The sequence below is a fragment of the Carassius carassius genome, chromosome 33 (genome assembly GCF_963082965.1).
Source record: "Carassius carassius chromosome 33, fCarCar2.1, whole genome shotgun sequence".
Lineage (NCBI taxonomy): Eukaryota > Metazoa > Chordata > Actinopteri > Cypriniformes > Cyprinidae > Carassius > Carassius carassius.
Genome location: NC_081787.1, coordinates 6,337,705 through 6,362,536, shown reverse-complemented (window position 1 = coordinate 6,362,536; position 24,832 = coordinate 6,337,705). Strand labels below are relative to the sequence as shown.

At 36.8% G+C, this 24,832-nt stretch overlaps 2 protein-coding genes across 4 annotated transcripts; one reads left to right on the top strand and one right to left on the bottom strand.

Annotated features, from left to right (window-relative positions):
- Positions 1-478: 478 nt before the first annotated feature.
- Positions 479-7,003, bottom strand: LOC132113593 (PHD finger protein 6-like). Of its 2 annotated transcripts, none has more exons than XM_059521434.1 (11): positions 6,880-7,003; positions 4,054-4,214; positions 3,721-3,822; positions 3,476-3,609; positions 3,350-3,396; positions 3,100-3,263; positions 2,813-2,956; positions 1,869-1,973; positions 1,563-1,696; positions 1,238-1,391; positions 479-1,039 (listed from the first exon to the last, which is right to left on the bottom strand). In XM_059521434.1, exons 2-10 carry the CDS (start codon positions 4,183-4,185, stop codon positions 1,262-1,264), a joined length of 1,092 nt encoding a protein of 363 aa, XP_059377417.1. In that variant the 5' UTR covers positions 4,186-4,214; positions 6,880-7,003; the 3' UTR covers positions 479-1,039; positions 1,238-1,261. The 2 variants fall into 2 exon arrangements, with proteins under 2 accessions (XP_059377417.1, XP_059377418.1); XM_059521435.1 differs by having other exon boundaries at positions 1,262-1,391.
- A 5,552-nt stretch (positions 7,004-12,555) lies between these two features.
- On the top strand, positions 12,556-20,645 carry LOC132113592 (calcium-binding protein 39-like). Of its 2 annotated transcripts, none has more exons than XM_059521433.1 (9): positions 12,556-12,771; positions 13,921-14,087; positions 14,181-14,345; positions 14,463-14,581; positions 14,977-15,145; positions 17,076-17,135; positions 17,254-17,319; positions 17,595-17,738; positions 17,957-20,645. In XM_059521433.1, the coding sequence occupies exons 2-9, from the start codon at positions 13,971-13,973 to the stop codon at positions 18,146-18,148; spliced, it is 1,032 nt and encodes a 343-aa protein (XP_059377416.1). In that variant the 5' UTR covers positions 12,556-12,771; positions 13,921-13,970; the 3' UTR covers positions 18,149-20,645. The 2 variants fall into 2 exon arrangements, with proteins under 2 accessions (XP_059377416.1, XP_059377415.1); XM_059521432.1 differs by having other exon boundaries at positions 12,556-12,802.
- Positions 20,646-24,832: the final 4,187 nt, after the last annotated feature.

Here is a 24,832-nt window from a genome sequence, read left to right as displayed (position 1 = left end):
AAAACAAATTACAGTATTTTACCCCTCACAAGGAATAACAGTCAATTTGATTAAGTTTACTTTTCTTAAATAAGATATCCTTGATGACGCATGCAGCCTACAAATGCAACCTCCATGGGATGCAGCCTCTGAAATGAGACGCAGCTTGTAAGTTTCCTTCCTGAGCAGTAACAGTGGAAATGTAAAGGCTTGGGAAAAAGTATATATAAATATGCATGCATCAAGAAGTTGACTTTCACACACACACAAACAAAACCTGTCACAACTGCATCCTGATACAAAATTCGGACTCATAATAAAATCTAGAATATAATATTTTGTATTAAGCTTTTTCCCCTTAAACAATATCAAGTATGTTTGAAGGCATTTGCCTTTCAGAAGGACTCTTTTTTTGAATCACTGCCACCAAATGGACAACAATGCCTTTGTGGAACATGTGCATATACAGAAAAAAAAAAGACCACCATGAGAGACGGAGTAAAGAAAAGTGCATGCTAGCCAATACTCTTTAATCCTAACCTGTACTATAAAGAAAACCACAGATATCCAATTGTACTCATGAGTATAATACAGTAATAAAATATAATACATGTTGCAAGAGAGAGAGAGAAAAAAAAAAAAAGAGATGAAGAGTTTCATGAAGGCGGCTTATTAAACGTCATAGTTTGGAGGAGATGCACTATAAACAGTCGGTGGGCAGTCTTTTTTTAGAGTGGGTCCAGTCAAAGAGGAAACTGGAGGTGCAAGCACAAACAGATGACACTGTTCCAGCTGTCCAATCATATGGTTTGAGTATTAATATACCATACGTTTAAATAAAACCTATCTAGCTATGTTATGGTTTACACTGCAGTAACATATTGACAGCATTTGATAAATGAACTTACATTCTCATTCACAATGTCCATGAAATACCGTCAAAGAGAGGAAAACTGAAATTGTCAGATATTGTGAGCTGGCCCCTAGTCTCTAACTGAAGATTATACAAAAATATTTATTTTATCTGCATCATATCATGTCTTCCATCTTCGTGCAGCATCTGAAAAGACAGCATTTATTATAGTATCTTCCTCATGTCCACCGATCGAAATATCACATTTGCCTAGTCAAAAATAATTATCAAATTCTGTCATGACAGACTGAACAAATCACACTGTAACAGAAACTTCAAAAGGAATCACTGTATAATGTATAAATGACTAGTATTGACATGAATTGGCCTTACAAGGGCACGTACTGTTTACCGTATGCAGAATCTCACTTAGTTGCCATTGAGCTGCGGTGGAGGATCTGCTCTGCTGTCAATAGCAGCTTTCTCTTTACTGCGACTCTCTCTCTCCTCATCTTCCTCATCTCTTTCCTCATTTCCACTGTGATTCTTACAATAAAGCCTGGTGAGAACAACATAATGTTCATGTTACATTGTAAAACTACACCACAAGTGATAGCTGTCCTGATGGTTTCAATATGTATAGAATGTGAAAACATGAAAAAAGCTTGTTCTGGCAAAAATTATCTTGCCAGACTAATCATATAGGTATAAATAATGAAAACAAACATACTTGTAAATTCCTCTAGCCATGTTCTCTATGTATTTGGCCTTGTCTTGCAGGCCACAGTGATAATGGTAGGTCTTTACGCAGGCTTTTATCTCACATCCAATGGTGGCTCCAAGCTGCGCGCACAGCGTGCATTTCTGAAATGACCAAAAGTACATAAGAAGACCATATTAATTAATATACCAAAATCACTCTGAAACTTAGACAAAAAAAACCTATAGCAATATACTTTAAAAATTCTATATTAAATTAAACTAATATAGAATTATATTAATTATATTTATTTAAATAAAAATTTGAAAGCTTCACCATTCTTTTTCCTCTCTTGATTTCCTGGATAACTGTTTTAATGTCAAAATTCCCAAATTCGGCACGTGAGGTGGTGGTTAGCTGGACGGTACCCGAAGAAAAAAGCTGCGGCAAAACAGGAGATAACAGAAGTTTAAAAAGAACAGGCACAATTCAAAACGTTTTTAAACCTAGAATAAATATGAAAATAACACAGAAAAAGATATACTTTTACAATACTAGATATCTTGAAGATTTGAGATAATATTTATCTACAAATATTAAGGTTACATATAAATGTAATCAATGTGGTTTATCAAAACAGTAAAATCTACTCACCCTCAGGCCATCCTTATATAGATGAGTTTGTTTCTTCATCAGAATGGATTTGGAGAAATTTAACTACATCACTTGCTCACCAATGGATTCTCTGCAGTGAATGGGTGCCGTCATAATAACAACATGTTTACAGAACTGTTGACTTTTACTTTGTTTGGAACAGTTTTTGCTTGATCAGTGCATATTTCTCTCCTGAATTAGAGGAGAGATCTTTTGCCACTAGAGAAAGCAATATTATGGATAGAGGATTTTTTATTTTAACCGGAAGCAATGGTTTGAAGATAAACACACCTCAATGAAGGCTTTTCTTTAGTGTCTTTTTTTTTTTTTTTTATTATTACAAAAATGCAGTTTTATTAGGACCTTAATAATTGATGGACTGGAATCATGTGGATTTTTGTAATGCTTATATCGACGTTTTGAACTCATTTTGATGGCTCACATCCATCCGTGAGCAAGTGATGTTATGTTAAATTTCTCCAAATCCATTCCAATGAAGAAACAAACTCATCTGGGATTGCCTGAGGCTGAGTACATTTTTGGTTAAATAACTCCTGGAAAAAATAAAGCTCTTCATTTGTTGTTTAAATATGACCCACTGTTTTTCAGGACTGAAGAAGACTCACCATGCATTTGTAGTGGGCAGCAACCTTCTTGGCATTGTCCGAGTGGAGCACACCGCGCGTTTCATTCTCATCATCACCAGCATGACAGAAGCCACAGCGAAGGCCTGAATCACTGGGGCTACCTCTCAAAGGAGACCGGTCCCGCTGCGGCATGCACAAGCACATGATAATTAGCATGAATCAATTTTCGCTGAATTGATCCTCTGAAGCATGTGTCAAATCACTTTTAATGCCTCATTTGGATTTAATATGGGTTATATCTTAAAAAAGTAAATGAAGTTGCCTACATGCGAGGAGCTCTCTGTGTCATCATTGCCTTGCGATGAGGTGGATCGAGTGTCATCTGACTGCCCGCGTGACACACCTCTGATTCTGCTTTTCTCGAAACGCCCCCTGCCCCTGCTCCTTGGTGGAGATGAATCCGAGTCATTGGCCGCAACTCCCTGTTCATCTGGGAATAAGAGCAGAGCACTAATAAGTGCAGTGGTTCACAATCAGGTTAGTATCCAACATTAAATAAAGGAGAGAGCTAGTTACCATCACTGCCATCTTGAGAGGAATCTCTGTGTTTGCGACAGTAAACCCTAATTTGCAAAAGATTAAAGTCACTTAGTAATAAAACAGATGAGGTCTTGTGATAAACAGCATCCTCATTTAGCTTACAGGTAGATGCCTTGGGAGGGATTCTCCTTCGTTTGGGCCTTGTCCCATAGAGCGCAGTAGTAGTGGTACGTCCGCCTACACGTCTTTACATCACAACCGATGGTCGCACCAGGCCGGTGACAGGAAGTGCACATCTGAACAAGAAATCAACACATAAAAGCTAAAAAAAGCTGTATGTTCATTTTCTATTTTCAACATAAATGACGAATTGAATATTTACGAGTGCTGTTGGTCTGGATACTTACTAGTTTATTTCCTCTTTTTATCTCCTTCTTAACATCTTCAATAGAAAAGCCTCCAATGTTTTCACTCTCCGAGTGAGATGTGACCAAGGCTGATGAAAAAAGCTGAGTAAAACAATGAAGTGTCAGAAGTTACATATGCAAGATGTCAAATATATACTACTCTTTATATATAACAGAACAATACTTTATAACACGTCATCTTGTCATGCACTCTATACATATTCCCTAAGATTCTTTTTGTGAAACTAGGAAAATAAATAAATGGATGAATTACAGCCATGTTCAACCATTTTAACATATAAAGGAAGCCAAGCTGGTGAACAGCTGATGTACCATGCACTTGTGATGGGCTGCCACCCTGTGGTTCTCAGACACCAGTAATTGTCCACACTCCTTGTCCCGGTTGGTTCTACAGAAGGCACATTTTCGAAGACGAACTGAATCCCCTTTTCTCTGTCCAGACATGACCACTTTTCACACACTCCACCTCTCCTTTTGTTTCAAAGACAAAAAAAACGTTGCAATTGAACTGCAGTGTACAGGGAGGAAGAGGGAAGGAAAATAACTCTTAGTTTTGTGTGTGCACAGAGCAACCGATGGCTAAGATGCATGTTTGCATTTTTTTTTTTTGAGATTTCTGAAACTTCTACATCTGTCATTGAATCGCTCTATATGGTAGAAATATAGATTAGACAGATGGTTGTGATTAGTTTGCTCATGCAATTCAGCTACACTGTTTATATTGTTTGGATTAAAATTTTCCCCAAAAGCAAATACATCACCGGCATGACATATACTTCCAGATGTCTTTATTACAAAAGAGTCTAGAACGATAAAATTGTTTAATAAATAATACAAATAGAAATAGATTTTTAAATGAATACTCATTTAAATTATGCATCTTCATAAAACACTTATTGGAACAATAACGTGTTATAGAATCACACTCATCCAACTCTTTACAATTTAAAACTTACGCGATTCAACCAATTTGAGAATTTAAGCAGGAAGTACAAAATAAATAAATAAAATTAAACTGAGGTCCAGGGGCACCTTTATAGGGCTAGTGCAAATCATGGCCACAGACTTTGTGTATGTATGAATAAAGGTTAATGTTTACACATGTATTTATGCATATATATAACTCAAGGTAGGCAGTTTGTACTGTGAAAAGGCACGTTGTATGTACGTTCATTTCTCTGAATCACACGCATGTACATTTAAGAAATGATCTCAAATGTGTTGTCTCTATGCAACGTTTTATAACTGAGGCCAGAGGTGTCCCCGAAAAATGATTTTCTACAGTAAAGAAGAAAGTATGGACAAAGTATTTAGTTCATATTGATGTTAATACATCTAATCATGTAGTGTATAATACATCAAGAAAAATAATATCGTTACAACGAATGCCATCAATTCTTGGGTAATTCAAGTCCAAAAAATACCTACAGAATTAGTTTAACTGTTATGTCTCATTTATCAGGCATCCCACTGAGATGTCATTTTTTTGTTGGAAAAATTATATTTCATTCATCTACTGTGTTTATCATGTTTGTTCTTTTCATAACACATGAGTGAAATGCATGCAAAATAATCTGCCAAAACAGCGCAAAGCCTCAAGGATCATTACGAACCATTATGATTAACTAATTTCTGATAGCCTATTTGTGAATGTGTTGAACGGCTTCCGTCATCAGATGATGCATTTAAACAAGTAAGAGTAACTTCCCTTGCAAAAACGAATCATGGTTTTATCATACTAAAAGTGTAGTAACCATGTTTTTTTGGCATACTGATTGCCATGTGTATATACTACAAATACTGGTTAAACTTTTATTGTAGCAAAACTATATAGGCCTAGTTAATTTGTGATTACCATGGTTTATAGTAACCTTTTTTGTAGTAAGTAAAACCATGTTTCATTTTCATGAGGGTTTGTTATTTAATTAAAAGTCAATAATAACAATAATAAACAAACAAAGAAATCTTAGAGTAAAGGAACTTCCATTGCGCTTGCTCGCTCTCTGTATTTTGGGAGTTGGTCCCCTGTCAAGGGGCTAATCCTATTTGGTGCTCCAGAAGAGTTTGAAAATCCTTTATTAAACAACTTAAAACTAGATTATTTGAACGGAGACTTACTATGAGCAATCGGCACTGAATAAACTCCACAGTTTACGTAAATTTCAAGCATATCCCTGGTTGAAAAATACTTTGTGAAGCCTGACAAAACCCAGGCTTAAATACGTCACACAAACCTACATAATATAAGCTTGATGACCGCACACTTTTATTGTCATTAAAATGATGTAGGAAAAGTACACGAGTGGCGTATCTGAAACACAGCAATGCCAAGAGGAAGCTCTGAGTTCACAAAACACCTCCCGCGCGACATGGCTGGCCCATCATGTTTATCCAAAACAGAAACAAAAGCTTAATTTCGCTCGTACGATTATCAATCCATCATTCGTTTACTGTTCTCAGACGGATAGCGTGTTGTTTAGAGTCGCGGTGGCCTCACCCGCCTTCGCGCCACAGAGGAGCTCCGCTGCCATGATAGAAGAGGAGCAACACAAACAGCAACGCAACATCGCGCGACACTCTGTATCCAACAGAACAGCTGATACAACCTGCTCAGAGGTCTCAATGAACAACTCTGAAATGCACAAGGAAAAACAGCATCCCAATCACCGTTTTCATAAATAAGGGAGGAGGAGGATATACAGGCCCACAAACAAAGCGCTTGTTTCGCTCTTAGACAAAAACTCTTTAACTTTCCAGTGTATATGAACTACTGGAAGCCTACGTCAAATCTGGTGCGCCCCTTTAGATGAAATAAAGATGTGTATATCTATATAAGTGTACCCTATTAAGGCCCACATTATGTGGTGGCTACAACAATACTGATGAGCACTAATGTGCATAAAAAAATGTAATCTGAATTTCTGGGAATGATTGTAACCATTATTTGGTTTTTATAATATATTGTTCGCAGAGGGATTATTTCCCCCGCTTCACATGTGGAATCCCGCCATACGAAATGTATTTACATACCGCAGCAAAAAAGACCTAGCTAGTCCCGACTAATGTTTCACTCATCCCGTTCCTTTTCTAAGAAACCTGTGCGTTGTAATGTCTGTGTGACATATTGGAAGCTCTTACCGCTGCTGTGTTGAATGGGGGATAGCTTTAGAGCGGCTGTGAGCGCGCGTTCTCGCTCTTCCTCTCGCTAAGCATCGAGTGCTCGTGGGATCTGCCTCTCACCATTGCAAGGCGTCCAATTGACTAGTGATGGGTCATGCGCAAAAGAGTCGGCTCTGAGAGCCGATGCTTTGTAATGAATCAGAAGAGCCGGCTCGCATCGAGTGAGAGCCCGCTCCCAGTTTTTTTTTCCTTTGGCGGCTTACCTCAAGGCAGAACTTTGTTTTGATTGGTCAGCAATCGCATCGCGGCCAATCAGATGTGAGTATATGGGATCATAACATTATGTAAAATTAGAGAGGGGGATGAAGTGAAGCGGCACTCCACTGCAAGTTAACGAGTCGTAACAACGTTAATGGAGGGGAGACTGTGTATTGTGGCAACATCGGTTCCTTCAGAGAGAATCTTCTCAAAAACAGGGCAGATAATCACAGAAAGAAGAAATATGATCATATTTCTTCTTTCTGTGATTATCTGCCCTGTTTTTAGAAGATCATCAAACCTGAGTCCATCAAACCTGAGGCATCTGATTTTTTTGAATGCCAATCTTCACTGAGGACATTAATACTGTTTGCTTGAGTTTGGTTCTAGTTCTGGATTTATTTGCGGTTTTGTTGTTAATTTGTGCAATAAAATGTTTGATTAAAATATTAAACAAACGAATGGTTTTGTAACAAAATAAACGTACAAAATTAGGCAATTATAAGGACTCTCATAAAAACACTGCCCATGAAAGGGTTTTCAACACACAAACCATTAATTTTTGCAAAGTTATGGTAAAACAAAGCCCTACAAAAATCCTAAATAAAGAGCCATTCAGGAGTCGAAAGAGCCGGGCTCTTCTTTGGGAGCTGAGCCAAAAGAGCCGGCTCTCTGAAAAGAGCCGAACTTCCCATCACTACAAGTGACGTCGCTCACTGCTAGAAGCAGTTTGTCCGACATGGAAGCAAACGTTCACGCCCCTTACGTACTGCGCTCACCGTCAAGATAGCTTGAGGAATAGGCATAGACGAGAAAATATACAGAGGAGTTGCATAATGAATGCACTGAAAAATACAGATAGTGTATGAATGCACATTTTATAAAATGTAAATATTTATGTTTAATTATCTATCTAAATGGAGACATTACATATAAATAGTTTTTATATACAGATAGTTATGCACTTTTTAATCTAAACCCACCCCTACACCTCACAGAAAACTTTATACATTTTTACAACTTCAAAAAAACTTTGTTTACTTTATTGTTATACCAGTCTTACAAAAGAAGACGTCCCCGAATGGAGGTTTTTGGCGATTTTGTCAGGTTTCCCTCACTTTTGGGTACAAATTTGCCCCCAACATATGGTTAAATAGGTACGCACACACAATTATTTTCAATTTAAATAGATTATTGGTTTGCACCAAAGGTAACCTTTTGTAATTTTGTAAAGAGTAAGTTAACGAAGAAAAACACCTTTAATCAAATATCTACCTGCATATTTAACAAATGCAAATGTATGAATGTAAAAGTAGATAAAAACGAGGCCCCTGCACAGCACAGATTTGTCACAGATGTCTTTTTAGGAAAACATAAACATTAACGGGCCTTTAACACATTAAATATCCGTTAACACACACACACACACACACATAAAGAGAGAGAGCGAGGGGGGGGGGGTACCTGCAACATGAAATGTATACTTTTATACTCAACAAATCCTAGCCAATTCTTATTCATGTTCTTCTGCATAACCATATCGGAATATAGATTTTCTTTTAAAGATTAATAGTATTATTTTACATTATTTTACAAAACATGTATATTTTGTATAGTCTGTCTCTCTCTCTGTGTGGGTGTGTTCTGGAAGCTTCACCACGGCAAATTCTTAATTCTGATTGTAAATGATAACGATAAGGATTTCGTTTGGCTGTCACAATGCATTTATTGTTTATCAGCTGAAAAAAAAATCATTATGAAAGTGATTCCAACAAAATCGTTACCCTGTGTTGTTATCGTTATAGCTGTGGTGTACACTTCTCTATTCTAAATTATTCAAACTTCATAATTATCATTATGGTTATCCCCCTTGGTGTGAACAGGCCTGAAAACGTGTCGCTTTTTTTATGTTGTACACTCACATGAAATAGACATATCAATATTCTAGAAAAATATTTTACATGGAGCGGGTCACTCTTTCATGGATGCAGCCATGTTGTTTACATGACCAGATGTGTCATGCAACTGACTACTACTAATAATTTTTGCTTTATACAGCACTTTCAGAGTGTGCACAAGATGGGCATAAACATAAAAGTACATCTAAATGCAACAAGCAAACCCAACAATATAACAATAAACATAATACACTACAGACAGAAAATAACAACAAAGTGAAAGTCTTTGATTCATGATTCCAAACAGAATGGCACGAGTGGAAAAAACAAAACTGACTTGCCTAAATTACAAAGCGTGTGTTTTTGGCTAATATTAATTAATTAAAAATAGTAGTCAGTGGTCAGCCTGTTCTGTATTCAACAAAGGCCCCGGTGTTTATCTTACTTTAGGCATCGGAAGTCTTTGAGCACTGGCCTGGTGCATAATCCAGCTTTGCTTTCAGTGGTTCTGTTGCCTCAATTCTTTTTCATTTAATTCGATTTCCGTTCAGCGTGTGCGCCCCTATACTTGCCCTTTTTTGTTCTGATTGGTCAGCGTTTACGTCAATTACGTCAAAGGGGGCGTTTCAAAAACTCTCTTCAACTTCCCTGATGATGAAGTAAAGCAGCAGACGTTGGAGGGATTCAGAGAAATATTAATATTCCAGTTTTAGTAGGACATGGGAAAATAGCGATAAAAGATAGTGATAAAGCAGAGATGTTAGTGGAAGCATTTGTAAAGGTGCATAGTAATGATAATATTACAGATAATATGAAGAAGTATAGGGAACAGAAAGTGAAAGAGAATGAGCATATATATGAAAAGAAGATTCCGTCAGGAAGTAGGTTAGACTCAACATTTACTTTATATGAGTTAAAGAGAGCACTTGTAGGGGTTAAACATACTTCCCCAGGAAAGGATGAAATCTGTTATGAGATGATTAAGCAATTGTCAGATGGATCATTGAATATAATTTTAAGACTTTTTAATAAAATTTGGGATTCAGGGAAGATTCCTGTGAGTTGGAAACATGGAGTAATAGTGCCAATCGCTAAACCTGGAAAAGACCATTCCCAGCCAGTTAGTTATAGACCAATTGCATTGACATCCAATTTATGCAAACTTATGGAACGGATGGTTATGAATAGGTTGACGTATGAAATGGAGAGTAAAGGTATGCTGTCAGCATGTCAAAGCGGATTTAGAAAAGGGCGAAATACGATGGATTCAATTCTGAGTTTGGAGGCGGAAATTCGAAAAGCTCAAGTTAATAAAGAAATGTTGGTGGGAGTCTTTTTCGATGTTGAAAAGGCTTATGATATGTTGTGGAAAGAAGGGCTGTTAATGAAATTGGAAAGTTTGGGAATTGAGGGAAAAATGTATAACTGGATTTCAAGTTTTTTGTTTGGAAGAACGATTCAAGTTAGAGTAGGGTCTGCATATTCTAGGATTCTCTCAATTGAGAATGGAACTCCCCAGGGAAGTGTGAGCAGCCCTATTCTTTTCAACTTAATGATTAATGATATATTTAGAAATATTGAGACTGGAATAGGAAGATCATTGTATGCAGACGACGGGGCATTGTGGAAAAGGGGGCGTAATAGGCTGTTTGTAGAGAATAAAATGCAAAAAGCAGTGAAGGAGGTGGAGAAATGGTCAAATAGTTGGGGTTTTCGATTTTCTGTGGTAAAAACACAAGTAATTTGTTTTTCAAATAAGAAAAATAATCCTATGTTAAATATTAAAATGTATGGTAATCAGCTGGAACAAGTCAATGTAGTGAGATTTCTGGGTATGTGGATGGATTATAAATTAAACTTTGGAGTTCATATTCAGAAATTGATAGAAAAGTGTAAAAAAGGAATAAATGTCTTAAGATGCTTGTCAGGTGCGGACTGGGGAGCAAGTTGCCAGTCACTGAAAAGAATTTATTATGCAGTGATCAGGTCAAATATAGACTATGGAAGTATGGTATACAGTTCTGCGAATAAAACTTTACTTAAAAAAATACAAGTAATACAAAATCAGGCATTGCGAATATGTTGTGGAGCATTTAGATCTTCTCCGGTAGTATCATTACAAGTTGAATTAGGAGAATTATCATTGGAACAACGCAGACTTCAATTGAGGATGAGATACTGGTCTGGTGTATGTGGACATCTGGAAAGTCATCCAGTAAAAATACTTTTGAAGGAATGTTGGGAGTATGAATACAAAGAAATAGAAAGCTTTGGTTGGGTAGTAGGGAAGGAGGCAAATAGCTTGGGATTGAAAGAATATTTAATAGCCCCTTCTGTTCCTATACCAGCAATTCCCCCTTGGATGTATCCTATGCCATTAATTGACTTACAAATACATAAAGAAATAAATAATCAAATAAGCATACCAACTAAGTTAGTAGTTGAACAGTATGTAAATCGAGAATATTATTCAGTATTACAGGTATTTACAGATGGGTCAAAGGATCCAGAGTCTTGTAGAACAGCAGCAGCAGTATTCATTCCTACATTTAATATAAAAATTGCAAAAAGAGTATCGGATCATGTGTCAGTATTTACTACTGAATTACTAGCTATCATATTAGCAATACAGTGGATTGAAGAAGTGCAACCATCAAGAATTGTGATATGTACGGATTCAATGGCTGCTCTCACTAGTCTTATGAGTGGAAAATCGGAATCTCGACAAGATTTAATATTTGAAGTTTTGCAAGGTTTATTTAGAGCAAGGCAGTTAGGGGTATTGGTATTCTTCCTCTGGGTGCCAGCACATGTGGGTGTGGATGGTAATGAGGAGGTAGATAAGTTGGCAAAGAAAGCATTAAAGCATCCACAAATAGAAATTAAGGTATCATTAAGTAAATCAGAAATCAAGAGGTTAATAGCAATTGAAATTAGTAAAAAATGGCAAAAGATATGGAATAATGACTCTAAAGGAAGACATCTTTATCAAATTCAGGAACGGGTTGGAAATGAGAGGAAAAGATATGGAAATAGGAAAAAAGATGTCATTATTACAAGGTTAAGAATTGGTCACACTGCATTAAATTATAGTCTTTATAAAATAGGGAAGCATGATACAGGAAAATGTGACAATTGCGGGGAGTTAGAAACAGTGCAGCATATTCTTTTAGAATGTGCTGCATATGAAAGGGAGAGACAACAGTTAAGTCAAGAGTTAGGAAGGATGGGAGTTGATACAATTTCAATTAAAGTATTACTAGGAAATGGAATAAGACAATCAAGAATTCATGAATTATTATTTAAATATCTAAATAAAACAGGAATAGTAAATAGAATTTAATTTTTTTTTTTTTTTTTTTAAATTTTTTTTTTTTTTTTTTTTTTTTTTTTTTTTTTTTTTTTTTTTTTTTTTTTTTTTCTTTTTCTCTCTTCCAAAGCCAAGTACACTCCACACTCCAGATCAGTAGGTGGCGGAAATGCACCATTTATGTTGGTCTGCCAAACCGCCATTAAACACTAGTAGAAGAAGAAGAAGAAGAAGCAGCAGACGTTTGAAGCATCGAGCAACAAACCACTCCTAAATTAATCGCGGGTACTAAAACAAGGATTATCTCCTTTTGGGGAGATTAAATAGTATGGTTGACAAAGTTTGAACAGGATTAATAGCTCTATATTTTGCAGTTTACAAGTCGATTTAGCGTACTTTTCTCCTCATCGCTGTGGATTTTAAAGTCGACTTCTGGTGAATGCGGCGAGTGTCTCAGTCTTCCTTCCACCTCTAGGTAACACATCCACTTCGCCTGACATGTTGTCTGTCATTTTTTACCTTCTCTAGATGGCACTAGCTGGTTTTTTACGTTGATTTATAGTTTTTAAATAGTTTCGAGATCAATTGTTTTTATTTTCTGTTAAGGATGAAAGATCAGTTTGGAATACACACAACTTGATCAACTGTCAAAAATGTAATTTAAAAGTTGAAAGATTCGGCTGTAACTGCGTGTCAAACAGAAATTTACACGGATTTAGGTGGACCCGTAAAACTAAAATCCACTGTGATGGAACAAGTTACATAATAAGTTATCTAACGTTAAGTGGTTAGCGTTAGTTTCCTGGTTTGAGTTCTTCTTCTAGCTCGTTTGGCTATGATGATCAAGCCTGACAGAAGTCAGTTAGCCAACGTGCTAACTTACAAGGCTACACGTCCGGTCAGCTGAAATATTAAAAAAAGTGGATTTTATTTCTTCATGTGTAACTTACAGTTGCGTTTGTTCTTCTGGGTTCACGTTAAGACCGTATAGGCTGACAAACTACTCGGTTATAAAGTGACTGTGATGAATAATATAGAGTTTCTGAGAAGTGTTGATCGATAAGTCCTGGGTGGAGGTTAGCTTAGCTCATCGGGATATTAGCTTTTTTTTCAAGTTGAATTAATTGCCTAGTTGCTCATCGTTTAGTAACGTAACTTAACCTTAACATATGTCGTGCCATGCTTTCACATGTGGTGAACTGTCTCTGCTATTTCTATCTGTGTTGTGCAAGTTTAGAAGGCGTTTCATAACGCTTGGTTTACTTGTTCAATAATAAGAAACAAACAAACAGTCATAAGGAATGAAGTTTGTTAATATTGTTAGTATATTGCACTTTAACCCAAAATACATGATGTTTTCAGTATGTCATAAAGTACCCTTGACAGAAACAAACAATTGTTTTTTTTCTGTATTAGTATAGCCAGTTTTCATTGTTTTAGCAACTATGAAGTGTATAAAATTTGTTATGAATCATTTGGGCTGCTTTGAAAGGCCTGTTTTGTCCTTTTGTCAATTATAATGACTTACTGTTTCGAGTCTTTACGCGCTGTTATTTGGTTTACACTATTTGTTTTTTACTTTTCCATTTAAAGGTGAATCATTTCTGTTGTCCTTCGACGTCCAACACATTCCAGCTGAAACGATGCCGTTCCCTTTTGGGAAGTCTCAGAAGAGCCCTGCAGAGATTGTGAAGAGTCTGAAGGAGAATGTGGCAAACTTGGAGAAGCTGGAATCATCTGAAAGCAAGAAATGTGAAAAGGTTGGACCTTTTTTATGCCAACATCTCAATGCAAATGTTTTGGCAAACTGTGGACTGTGACAGAGTCAGAAAAACTCACTGTTTTTCCTGTAGGTTGCAGAGGAAGTATCAAAAAATCTTGCGTCGTTGAAAGAGGTGCTGTGTGGCACTGGAGACAAAGAGCCTCAGACTGAGGCAGTGGCTCAACTGGCTCAAGAGCTCTACAACACCAACCTCCTCATTTCCCTCATAGCAAACCTACAGAGGATTGATTTCGAGGTGCATATAATGCTTTTGAAATGTCTGAAATTCAGCAATGTAAGACATATTGCTCCGTGCACTAATCACACATTTGTTGTTTGCTTTATTTGATTTACAAAACGTTGTTCATCAAAGGGAAAGAAGGATGTGGTGCATCTGTTTAGCAACATAGTGCGTCGCCAGATTGGCGCTCGCACCCCGACTGTGGAGTACATCTCTTCCCACTCACAGATTCTCTTTATGCTGCTGAAAGGGTGAGTTTCCAGACCCCAGGGCACAGCCATAGATCAACACTTTCAGAAGCCATTGATTAGCCTGGCTTTCCAATTGATGTTATGTTTATTTCAGGACCATAATTTTCCCATTTCCTGTCCACAGACATATCTATATATACCTATATCTTTATCTATCCGGTGTATGTATATATGTGTGTATTCATATATATATATGTGTGTATTCATATATATATATGTGTATATTCATATATATATATGTGTATATTCATATATATATATATGTGTATATTCATATATATATATGTATATATATATAACACACACACACACACACACACACACACACACACACAAATGTTGTTCTTTCACTTTAGAGAAATAACCAGGCTTATTTATTTATCTTTTGAATGCAGCTATGAAACCCTAGAAGTGGCCCTTAACTGTGGCTTGATGTTGAGGGAATGTTTGCGTCATGAGCCTCTGGCCCGGATCGTTCTGTTCTCTGAGGAGTTCTATTGCTTCTTTCGTTATGTGGAGCTATCTACTTTTGACATTGCCTCTGATGCTTTCGCCTCTTTTAAGGTATGAAATTTACGCAAGTATCATCCAATTTGGAAGTTTTGACTTGCAAACTTTGTCTTAGGAACATGAAAATGGGCCAAAATACGCTAGTAATTTGATGGCAAAACATTTTATATTTCATCACCTGAGATGTTTTTTTTTTATGCATTGATGTCATAAGTGTTTTATTTTATTTATTTTAGAATTAAATGAGACAGTAAAAAATAACTTGTAGATGTGTATAATGAACTATTATGAAACTATGTTTTTGCCATATAACTTTTTTTAAAGTGTTTAATTTAATTGTCCATCCATTGAACATATGTGTTCAAAATTTTCAAGCCTCAAAAAAAGTACTTAAACGAGATAATAAAAGTAATCCATATGATTCAAAATTTTAATCTTAAGTTTTTTGAAGAGGACCAATCACTTTGTTTAGATTACTTTTTATTCATATATGTGACCCTGGACCACCAAACCAGTCTTAAGTGTTATTCAGAATCGAAATTGAGATTTATGCATCATCTGAAAGCTGAATAAATACGATTTCAATTGATGTATGGTTTATTAGGATCTGACAATATTTGGCCGAGATACAACTATTTGAATATCTGGAATCTGAGGGTGCAAAAAAATGTAAATACTGAGAAAATTGCCTTTGAAGTTTTCCAAATGAATTCTTAGCAAAGTATATTACTAATCAAAAATTAAGTTTTTATATATGTACAGTAGGAAAATTACAAAATATCTTAAAGGTGCAATTTGTAAGATATTCGCAGTAAAATATCCAAAAACCACTAGGCTAGTGTTATATATTTTCTCCAGCTGATTACTAACAATATCTCTGTTTTCAGCTACTTGTAAATCATGACAAAATTCCCATTCTAAACAGTGACGGGGCAGTGCAGTCGCCTGTCGATGACGTTATCCCTTTGTTACCACCTTTACTGACGTAGAAACCACATGACAACAGTGTCATGGACAAATGCGGAAGTAGTGTCTAGTGTCCAGCAAACCACTAGCTTGCTTCAAGCAGTTCATTATTTACTTCTTCTTGCACATTTTATGGTGGATTGTGTTACTTATTTATGGAACATAATTACTGTTTACCCTCTGCCGCTGGTTCTGTCGACAAGGACCGCTTCTGTAAACGTAGAAAGAGATGCCGATCTCGCTTGTGTTTTAATCGACACGTGAGTTGTTTTGATTCGTATCTTTACAGAAACCGTATGCTATAACGATCAACAAGATTAGTATTATGGGGCATACATGCCAAACGTGGGGCATCGCGTCTCTAGACCCGCGCAAGAACGCGTCTGATCGCGTCTTTGCATTGTCTTTGAACGTAATCTACTTGCGCAAATCGTTGAACTCGCATTTGAAAATTATGACATCAAACACATTTACAATACTTTACCTCATCCGTTAAATCCATGATTTATCTTTCCATCTGATTGATGGCCGTCAGCGGTTGGGTAGAAGACAACAAATCCCATCATTCCACTCTCCTCCTCAGCATCATCAAATCACACGATTGTTATTGTTTTGGTAGTGCGCCCTCTCATGGCAGGTCTTACAAACTGTACCTTTAATGGAACATGATCTTTACTTAATATCCTAATGATCTTTGGCATAAAAGAAAATCTATAATTTTGACCCATACAATGTTTTTTTGGCTATTGCTAAAATATACCCCAGCAACTTAAAACTGGTTTTGTGGTCCAGGGTCACATATAAACATTGATCAACATGCATAGATAGAACACATCAAATATGATACAAGGAAGTTCATAGATGTATGCTTGATGCACGAGAACAAATGAGGCAGAATGTGAATAACAGAAGGACAGAAATAAATTTTTTGGTTGACTATCATTTTAAATCAAAGAATCAAAAACCTTTCAAAAGAGAAAATTACAAAAGTGCATTTACCCTAAGACTTTGTTTTTAGGATCTGCTGACAAGACACAAGATCATGTGTGCCGATTTCTTGGAGTCTAATTACGACAGAGTGAGTTAACTCTTGTTTCCCAAAATTTCACATGCAAGTGCATTTACATGTAAGTTTCTCTGGCTGCTGTACTTCATGGACAAAGTATTATGATAAATCATTTCATAACTGTTTTTAGGTGTTCACAGAGTATGAAAGACTGCTGCATTCTGACAATTATGTCACCAAGCGCCAGTCTCTAAAGGTGAGCATTAACCAGTTTTCATGAGGTGAAAATTAAGCTGTAAGGATCTATACATAAAGGACAGATAGTTGAAGAAAAGAACATTTAAAGTCCTTTTCTCAGAAAGATGCTTCTTTGTTTCTTGAATAGCCACATACTTTAATCTTCAGATAGGAATGTTTTATGACAAATCTTGCTTTGTTTAATAAAACAGTTGGGTGGTTTGGCTTTACTCTTACCACATAGTTTGCTGCTGTTCTTAAGTGAGTTATAACTGACTTTCAAATGATATCCAGCTCTTAGGAGAACTATTACTGGACAGACACAACTTCACAGTCATGACCAAATACATCAGTCGAGCTGAGAACCTAAAGCTGATGATGAACATGTTGAGAGACAACAGCCGCAACATCCAATTTGAAGCCTTCCATGTCTTTAAGGTATGTGTTTTCTATGCACAGCATTTCACATAACTTAATATATTTGGATTTGGGACTTTGCTTGTCTGCCTTTCCCTCAGTCTACTCCAATTACTTTCCACACTCGGCAGCTGACTGGTCTTCAAACAAACCGGTCAGGGCCAGTTACTAGTGTGTGCTGTAGTTCAGACCGCATGAAGGTAGATTCAGTGACTCAAACAGTTTCTTGTGTCCTTCAGGTGTTTGTGGCTAACCCCAGTAAGACACAGCCTGTGCTGGACATCCTCCTCAAGAATCAGTCCAAACTGGTGGAATTTCTGAACCACTTTCAAATGGACCGTTCTGAAGACGAGCAGTTCTGCGATGAGAAGAACTATCTCATTAAGCAGATACGGGACCTCAAACGGCCTGCACCGGCAGAGGAGTCCTAATGGGAAAACGTGGAGAGTAGAACCGGGGAGCTCGGCTAGTGAAGTGGTTTGATTATGTGGGTGAGAATTGGATGGGAGGGGGAAAAAAAGTCTGAGTGAGGAAGGCTGGCATCACTCGGAATAAATCTCTTTACATCCAACTTCTGAAACAAGTAGAGAAATGCTGTCAGGATGTGCAAACACGTGTCTGTCCTTTTACTCGAGCAGGTTTTTGCTGCAGGAGGTGCAAGTGGAACCCAAGCACTCTATTGAAACCTATGTACATTTTTAGCACTGCCCTTAAAAAGGAAGTACAGTTAATTTACATTTAGACAGTAAATCTTAGATTGAAAAATGTATCCAAATTAATCAGAATGAGAAGTATATTGAAAGCCTGATCTGGCATTTTTAATATTTTTTAAAAGTAATAACGAGTATATTGGAACAGGTATGGCTCTGCATATTTGCACTTAATCTGGTAGCTTTGCTTCAGGTAGGCCTTTAGTGCCAGTTTATAAACCAAATATTAATAAACACGTTAACAAAAATTAAAATGATACGTCACAAATACAGGACATTCTCACATTTAAACTAGTTAAGGGACATTAAAGCATTTTTATGTCATGTGGTCAAGTGAAATGTTATGAAAAAGTAGCCCATAGAGTTTGGTGGACATGTTGGACGCTGCTCTCAATTTCCATTTTAACTGGGTGCCTTATTTAAGTAGCTTTGTTATTCTGGGTCTTCTATTACATTTATATTTATCTATAACATTGGATTTGTAGTATTATTCTGCTTTTGCTTGGGTTAACACCTTAGGAGAACGAAAAAAACATATATAATGATTAAAAACAATACTCATTTAAAGTTTTCTCAGTTTAGATGAACCATGCAATGAATTCATTGTTCATAGATGTATGTAATAGTGAAATATATGGTACACGATTACAGTGCAAGACATGATAACCTCCACATACACACTGTAACACTGAAGGGTTGTGAAATGCTAGAGCTGGGGCATGTCGTGACATTCCTTGAGCTGTGCTTTGATAGGCAGCTTGGACAAGCCAATTAAGCCTTTAAAAGATGGATGCAGTAGGAAAGATCATTTAACAGTTCTTTGTGTCCTGCACTGTCAAACTTGAATGAGCCAAAGCTGTGGTAATACATTATATCTTAAGATAGACCTAGAATTTGGTTCTCCAATGGATTGTTCCTTTCAGTACTCTTGGAGGTTTTAGATGAAATCCAGATCAGGATTCTACTGAAGGGTTCCGCCATTAGTCTTTATATCTTAAGTTGAATATATTTTATGTACTCTGTTTGCACAAGTTCCTTTCTCATATACCTCATAGGTTTTAAATTCCTAAGTGCTGTTCTCCCCTACTTTGCTTCAGTAGATATTATGGAAACACTTTACAGTAAGGTTAAATTCATTAACATTGGTAAATTCATTTGGTGTCATTAACTAGCACTTATTAATCTTGGTTAATGTTATATTTTACATTTAAGATTGCATAAATTAACAGTTTATGTATTATGAATGAATGTGAATTAATAATGAACAATAGCATTTTTATTAACAATTAATGTTGACTTGGATTAATAAAAAATTGTTTATGGTGCCTAATGCATTAACTTATGTTAACAAATCATACCTTAGTGTAAAGTGTTTCTGGTATTATTTTGGATGTGGAGCGGTAGTTTGAATTATTCAAGCTCAAATAACACCAAACGACATGCCAAAGTTGTGGTCTTGAAATGCTGAATAGGACCTAGAAGGGATATTATTTAATTTTTGCAGTTTGCTAATGGGCACATAGAATGTCCCGAGTGTGAGGAGAGCACTCGTCGTACTTGTGCAAATGAGCCACAGTTTCACTCTAAAAGGTTTTTAATGGATTCATCTGAATGTCAATGTGTGCTTGTGCTTTGACATCACTTCAGTCCACCCATTTTTTTTATATATATATATATATATATATATATATGATTTGTATTTAGGAGGTGAAGGGGGACAAAACCTTCTGAGCTGCCTTTTATTTGCTTTTATGATCTGAAATCACAAAGCCTTTGTTTTTATTCACCTTTTTTTTCCAAAAGAGCTACAACTATCCTTAAATATTTCTGCCGTTTCATTAAATGTCAATTGATACCATACCACATGAACTAGAATAGTGTATGGCCAAATGTGATTCCATTGACAGGGTTTTAAAGGAGGTTTTGGTCTTAAAGCTCTTTGAAGCTTTGAGCCTTCAGATTCTCCTTGCAGTGATAGTGATCTTTGACAGAGATTCAAAATAATGTTAGATCTTTGGTAAGTTATTAGGGTGGATTATAATACACCCTTTTATTATTTGCAGTTTGACTGATGTTTGCTATGCTTTCACTGTTTTCACTCATTTTCTCTTTCTGTTATATTTTCCACTGTGGGAGAGGATTATATGTGTACATAAAGTTTTATTTTAAAAAGAAGAGTAAGTGTGGATGCATATTGAAAATAAAATAAACTATGGCACTTCTTGTGTGCGGTAACATTAATTTTGTCTTTATTTAAACAGGATTTAAATGTCTGCATTTTTATTCACATTTATATCATTGTAACTAATTATTGGCTGCTAAAGTGTGCGAAAGAGCTAGAGGGCTGTGTGGCGGGTCTGCTCCACCTGCCTCTGAAGCACAACCTTATTTTCTATCCGAACCACTTGTTTCAGTCGGTCTCCTTCAGATTTCCATTGTGCTTGTGCTCCTTTTCCAGTTCCCATGTGAGGCTGGAGCATTCATGTACGATATGCTGCATGTCCTCTTTCGCTCGTCTCAGACTTGTCTTCCAACCTGTCTGCCTCTTCTTCCGTTTCCCTGACCTCTATAGTCAGCTTATGTAACTGAGCGTTCATTTTTTGGCTCTCTGACTTCAGATCATTCATCATGACCACCTGATGTGCAGCCCTTTTTTTTTGGAAAGGCTTAACTGTTCCTCCAGCTTCTCCACCAGGCCTTGGAGCCTCATCCTTTCCTCATGTTCTGCTTTAAGCTGCTCTTCTGTACAAATGAGCTGTTGCTTTAGTCGCCATCTGTCGATCTCTACTACTTCAAAACCAGCCCGCAGTTTGGTGATGTCCCTCTTATTCCAAATGCTCTGTCCCTCATCTCGCACTGGTCAGTAGGATTTTCAGAGCTTGCTCCTTCATCTACAGACTGCTCATGCCTAATAATTCTCTTGGCTAGGGCTCGGTTTGCTGAACCTCTTTCAAAGCTTTCAGGTAGATCTTCCTTCTGTGGCTCCTCTGGGGTTCATCTAGGCTGGTGGAGTGGGTTGACGATGGTTTTGTTGAACGGTTATATTGTTCGCTTGTGGTGGTCTGGTTTTCCAGCAGGTTTTGGAAAGTGGAACGAGGAGGAAATAGTGTCTCCACCCAATGATGGACATCTCTGCTGGACTCTTATTCAGTGTTTTGATCAGTGATTTCCATGGGCCTCATAACTAAACTGTTTGAGTTAAATTAAAATGTCAGAAACTGTACTGTAGAAGGGCACTTAATGTTCATACCCATTTTCCTTCACCATTTACAAGCAAACGCAGGATGCTCGGTCGTTTCAAACTGTTAAAGCGTTTTTTGAATCGAATCGTGCAAAACTGTTTGTATTTAAGGCGACGTATATATTTTATCAGCTGTTAATACTTATAACATCAGCGTCGTTGACTACCGTCTCTGTCCAGTGAGCACAACTTCCTGTTTTCATGTATGAGTCAGGAGAGCGCGACGAACACTTTGCGCCCTCTGCTGGTTGAATTTAAACGCTTGTTACATGCAAATACATCTGTCTTTGTGCATTGTTCATTTGCCTTAACATCAGTTCAAGCTTGCCTTGTAATTTGAAATTAATAAAATGAATTGTATATAAAATAAAGACAAACTAAAGAGGGCTTATATAGTGTAAAGCCAACAATATTCGATCAAAATGTAAATGGTCATTTGAAATCTGAAATGATGAAATGTAACATCTTTTTAAAGTGCATTGATAAGCTCAGAGTAACTTTTTTTAAGATATTTAAAAAGGTTTTGAATAATGTCTGGGATTTGTAGCTGTTTTATATTGAGCGGGAAACTGGAAGTGGGATTAATATTAAACATAAAATACATTTCAGACATTAATTTTAATTTACAGCACTAAAAGATGATCTTCATCCATAAATGTAAACAATTTGTTTTTAAAAATACATGCTACTTATAGTATAAAATTATATCAGAGGTGAATTACCTGTACCGTGATTGTCATTTAGTTTAAAGCATTCGTAACCAAAAGAATATCTATTGTTTAGTTAACCATTTCCAAGCCAATGTTTCTTTTTTTTAATCTGTCAGTCAACAACTATCTTAGCATATCTAAATGCATACACCCTATTCCTTTTTTCATGCTTATTTTCTTTGTGCCTTTGGGAGAGAAAAAGTAGGTTAAAGTTCAAAAGGATACTCAGAGATTTCCTCCTATTTAAAGAAGAGAGTGTTAACTTGCAGATCTTTATTCAAAACTGGGTTAGAAACATTTAGAACTTTTACTACTTTTCTAAATAGTATTTAGAAGGGGGAAAAAGATTGGTTGATAATTGGTTTGCATCTACTTTTTAATAAGCATACTCCAATACAAACACAAGATGAACTCGTGGATAAAATTATGCGGGAGTGCTGAGGGAAATGCTCTTTGAAGCCTAATACAATGGTGCACATATAAAGCCCACTGTGGAATAGTGGGGGTTGAGTGAACTGGGGTCAGAGGTCACCAAAGCCTTCTGTCTCTCACTGACCATAGGATTTATTCCCATAAAGCCAGTGACACACATTACATTCAAACTATTTTTAGGGAACTTTTTGATGACATTTAATGTCTTGAGACTTGCATTTCCATGATTCCCAGATTGTAGTACTCCAGTTATTTCTAGAGCTAAGAGAGATAACCAGAGAGATTTTGTGTGGACTTTCCTTCACCCCCCACCCCCAACAAGAAAAAAAGGGATGCTCTACAATTACATGCATGACATAACATTTTGTTGTCAGCTTGAGTGGCGACATGGGTTCAGTGTGAAACATCTGCGCTGTAAGGTATTGAGACCTTAATGATAAAACACCTTCACTTCATTCTACATTTCTGCAATGATCAGGTATGTGGACCATTTAATCTAATGCACAAATGTCTGTTTTAAATGGTGTATATGCACTATGCATTAGGACAAATTGTATTTGTTCATATTCAATTAATTCACTATTTGCATTGCAATTAAAACTATGGACCTGTTCAAATTTAGTCATCAGACCAAATCATGTGAAAGTAGTAAAATAGGAGAGCGGATGTGAGTCGTGGGGGGATTGAGTGAGTTGAGTTGGGGAGGAGGAGGCTCGGGAGGCCCATCATCACATGACGAGACCTTCGCGCCTCTTTCGTAAACCTTCTCCAACCTGATGATCCTAAACAACGAGTTAGTTTAACTTCTGCGGAGGCCTTAAACGCGTCGACTTTCTGGCGTCGCGACCAGCGTTCACGCGTAGGTCTGTGCGGTGGCGAGAAATTATTGTGGAAACTTAAATTGTGAGTGTTTGTTTGTCGGTGGGACATGCTTTGTGTGTGTGGAGAAGCTGGGGAGCTAACAGACAATGTAGGTGATGGATCAATTAATGGACTCTTGAGCGCTCAGATATTATATTTGAAGGTGTTTGGTTGTCTTAATTAACCGCCTGTAAGTGAAACTCGTTTTTAAAATAATAATACTAGCCACCTCTGACGACTGTATCAGGGAAATGTATCAAGGCGTGATTCTCAAAGTGAATTGTGATTATTTTTGAAAGGGGAATGAAACAATTACGCATGACTTTACACGATTTCCTGATTAATATTTAACAAGTGTTACTAACAGTTTGTGTACAGGCGAGTTATATCTACCTTGTTGAGTAAGTGAAATCTGGACCCTGTTTTAAATTCTCTATTTAGTTGAATAAGACTGTAAAACCTGAATTTGACGCTCTTTATACTGTGTCTTTTTAAGTGTATCATCTAAATGTGGTGTTATTGACGTACCCTTATGCAAACACATTCTTTAAGTATTGTTTTATTTCACGTGACTCCGCAATTCTTCTCCATAGCTAGGGTCAGCCTATCAAAACTCAAACTCAGGTGAGAAACTATATGGAATAAAGGCGCATTTTAACGCAAACACGTTCTGGAAAATGGCTATTGGCCCGTCCTTTAAAACCTCCTCAGATTCCCTCACACTTAACCCAGTTTTGTTGTTGTTTTCAGCTCTTACAGATACCAGGAGTGCGTTTCCTGTTGAAAACACCCATTCTTATGTAAACATGCTTTTTAGCTGCTTTGCTTAAATTGTAGCGTAATAAACACGTTATAGCATCGAAGGGGCGATTAAACGTAAACGAAGCCTGTCGTCGTCTTGAAAGGAGAGCTCGTGGGCCACACAAGCAGAAGATCGGGCACCGACCTCAAGGCCTGTGTTTGCGGATTCGACCGAATATTATTCTTCTGCGTTTTTCTGTCAGTCCTGGACGCCTGTGATTCGAAACAATGCGTATTGGGCTTATCTGCCTAAGAAACGCATGCAACTAAGAAATTCAATATTTAGACAACATGGTGTTAAGGAAACTACATTTTAAAAGTGCCTAAGATTTAAGTGGACTCCATTGGCAGTACAAGTTG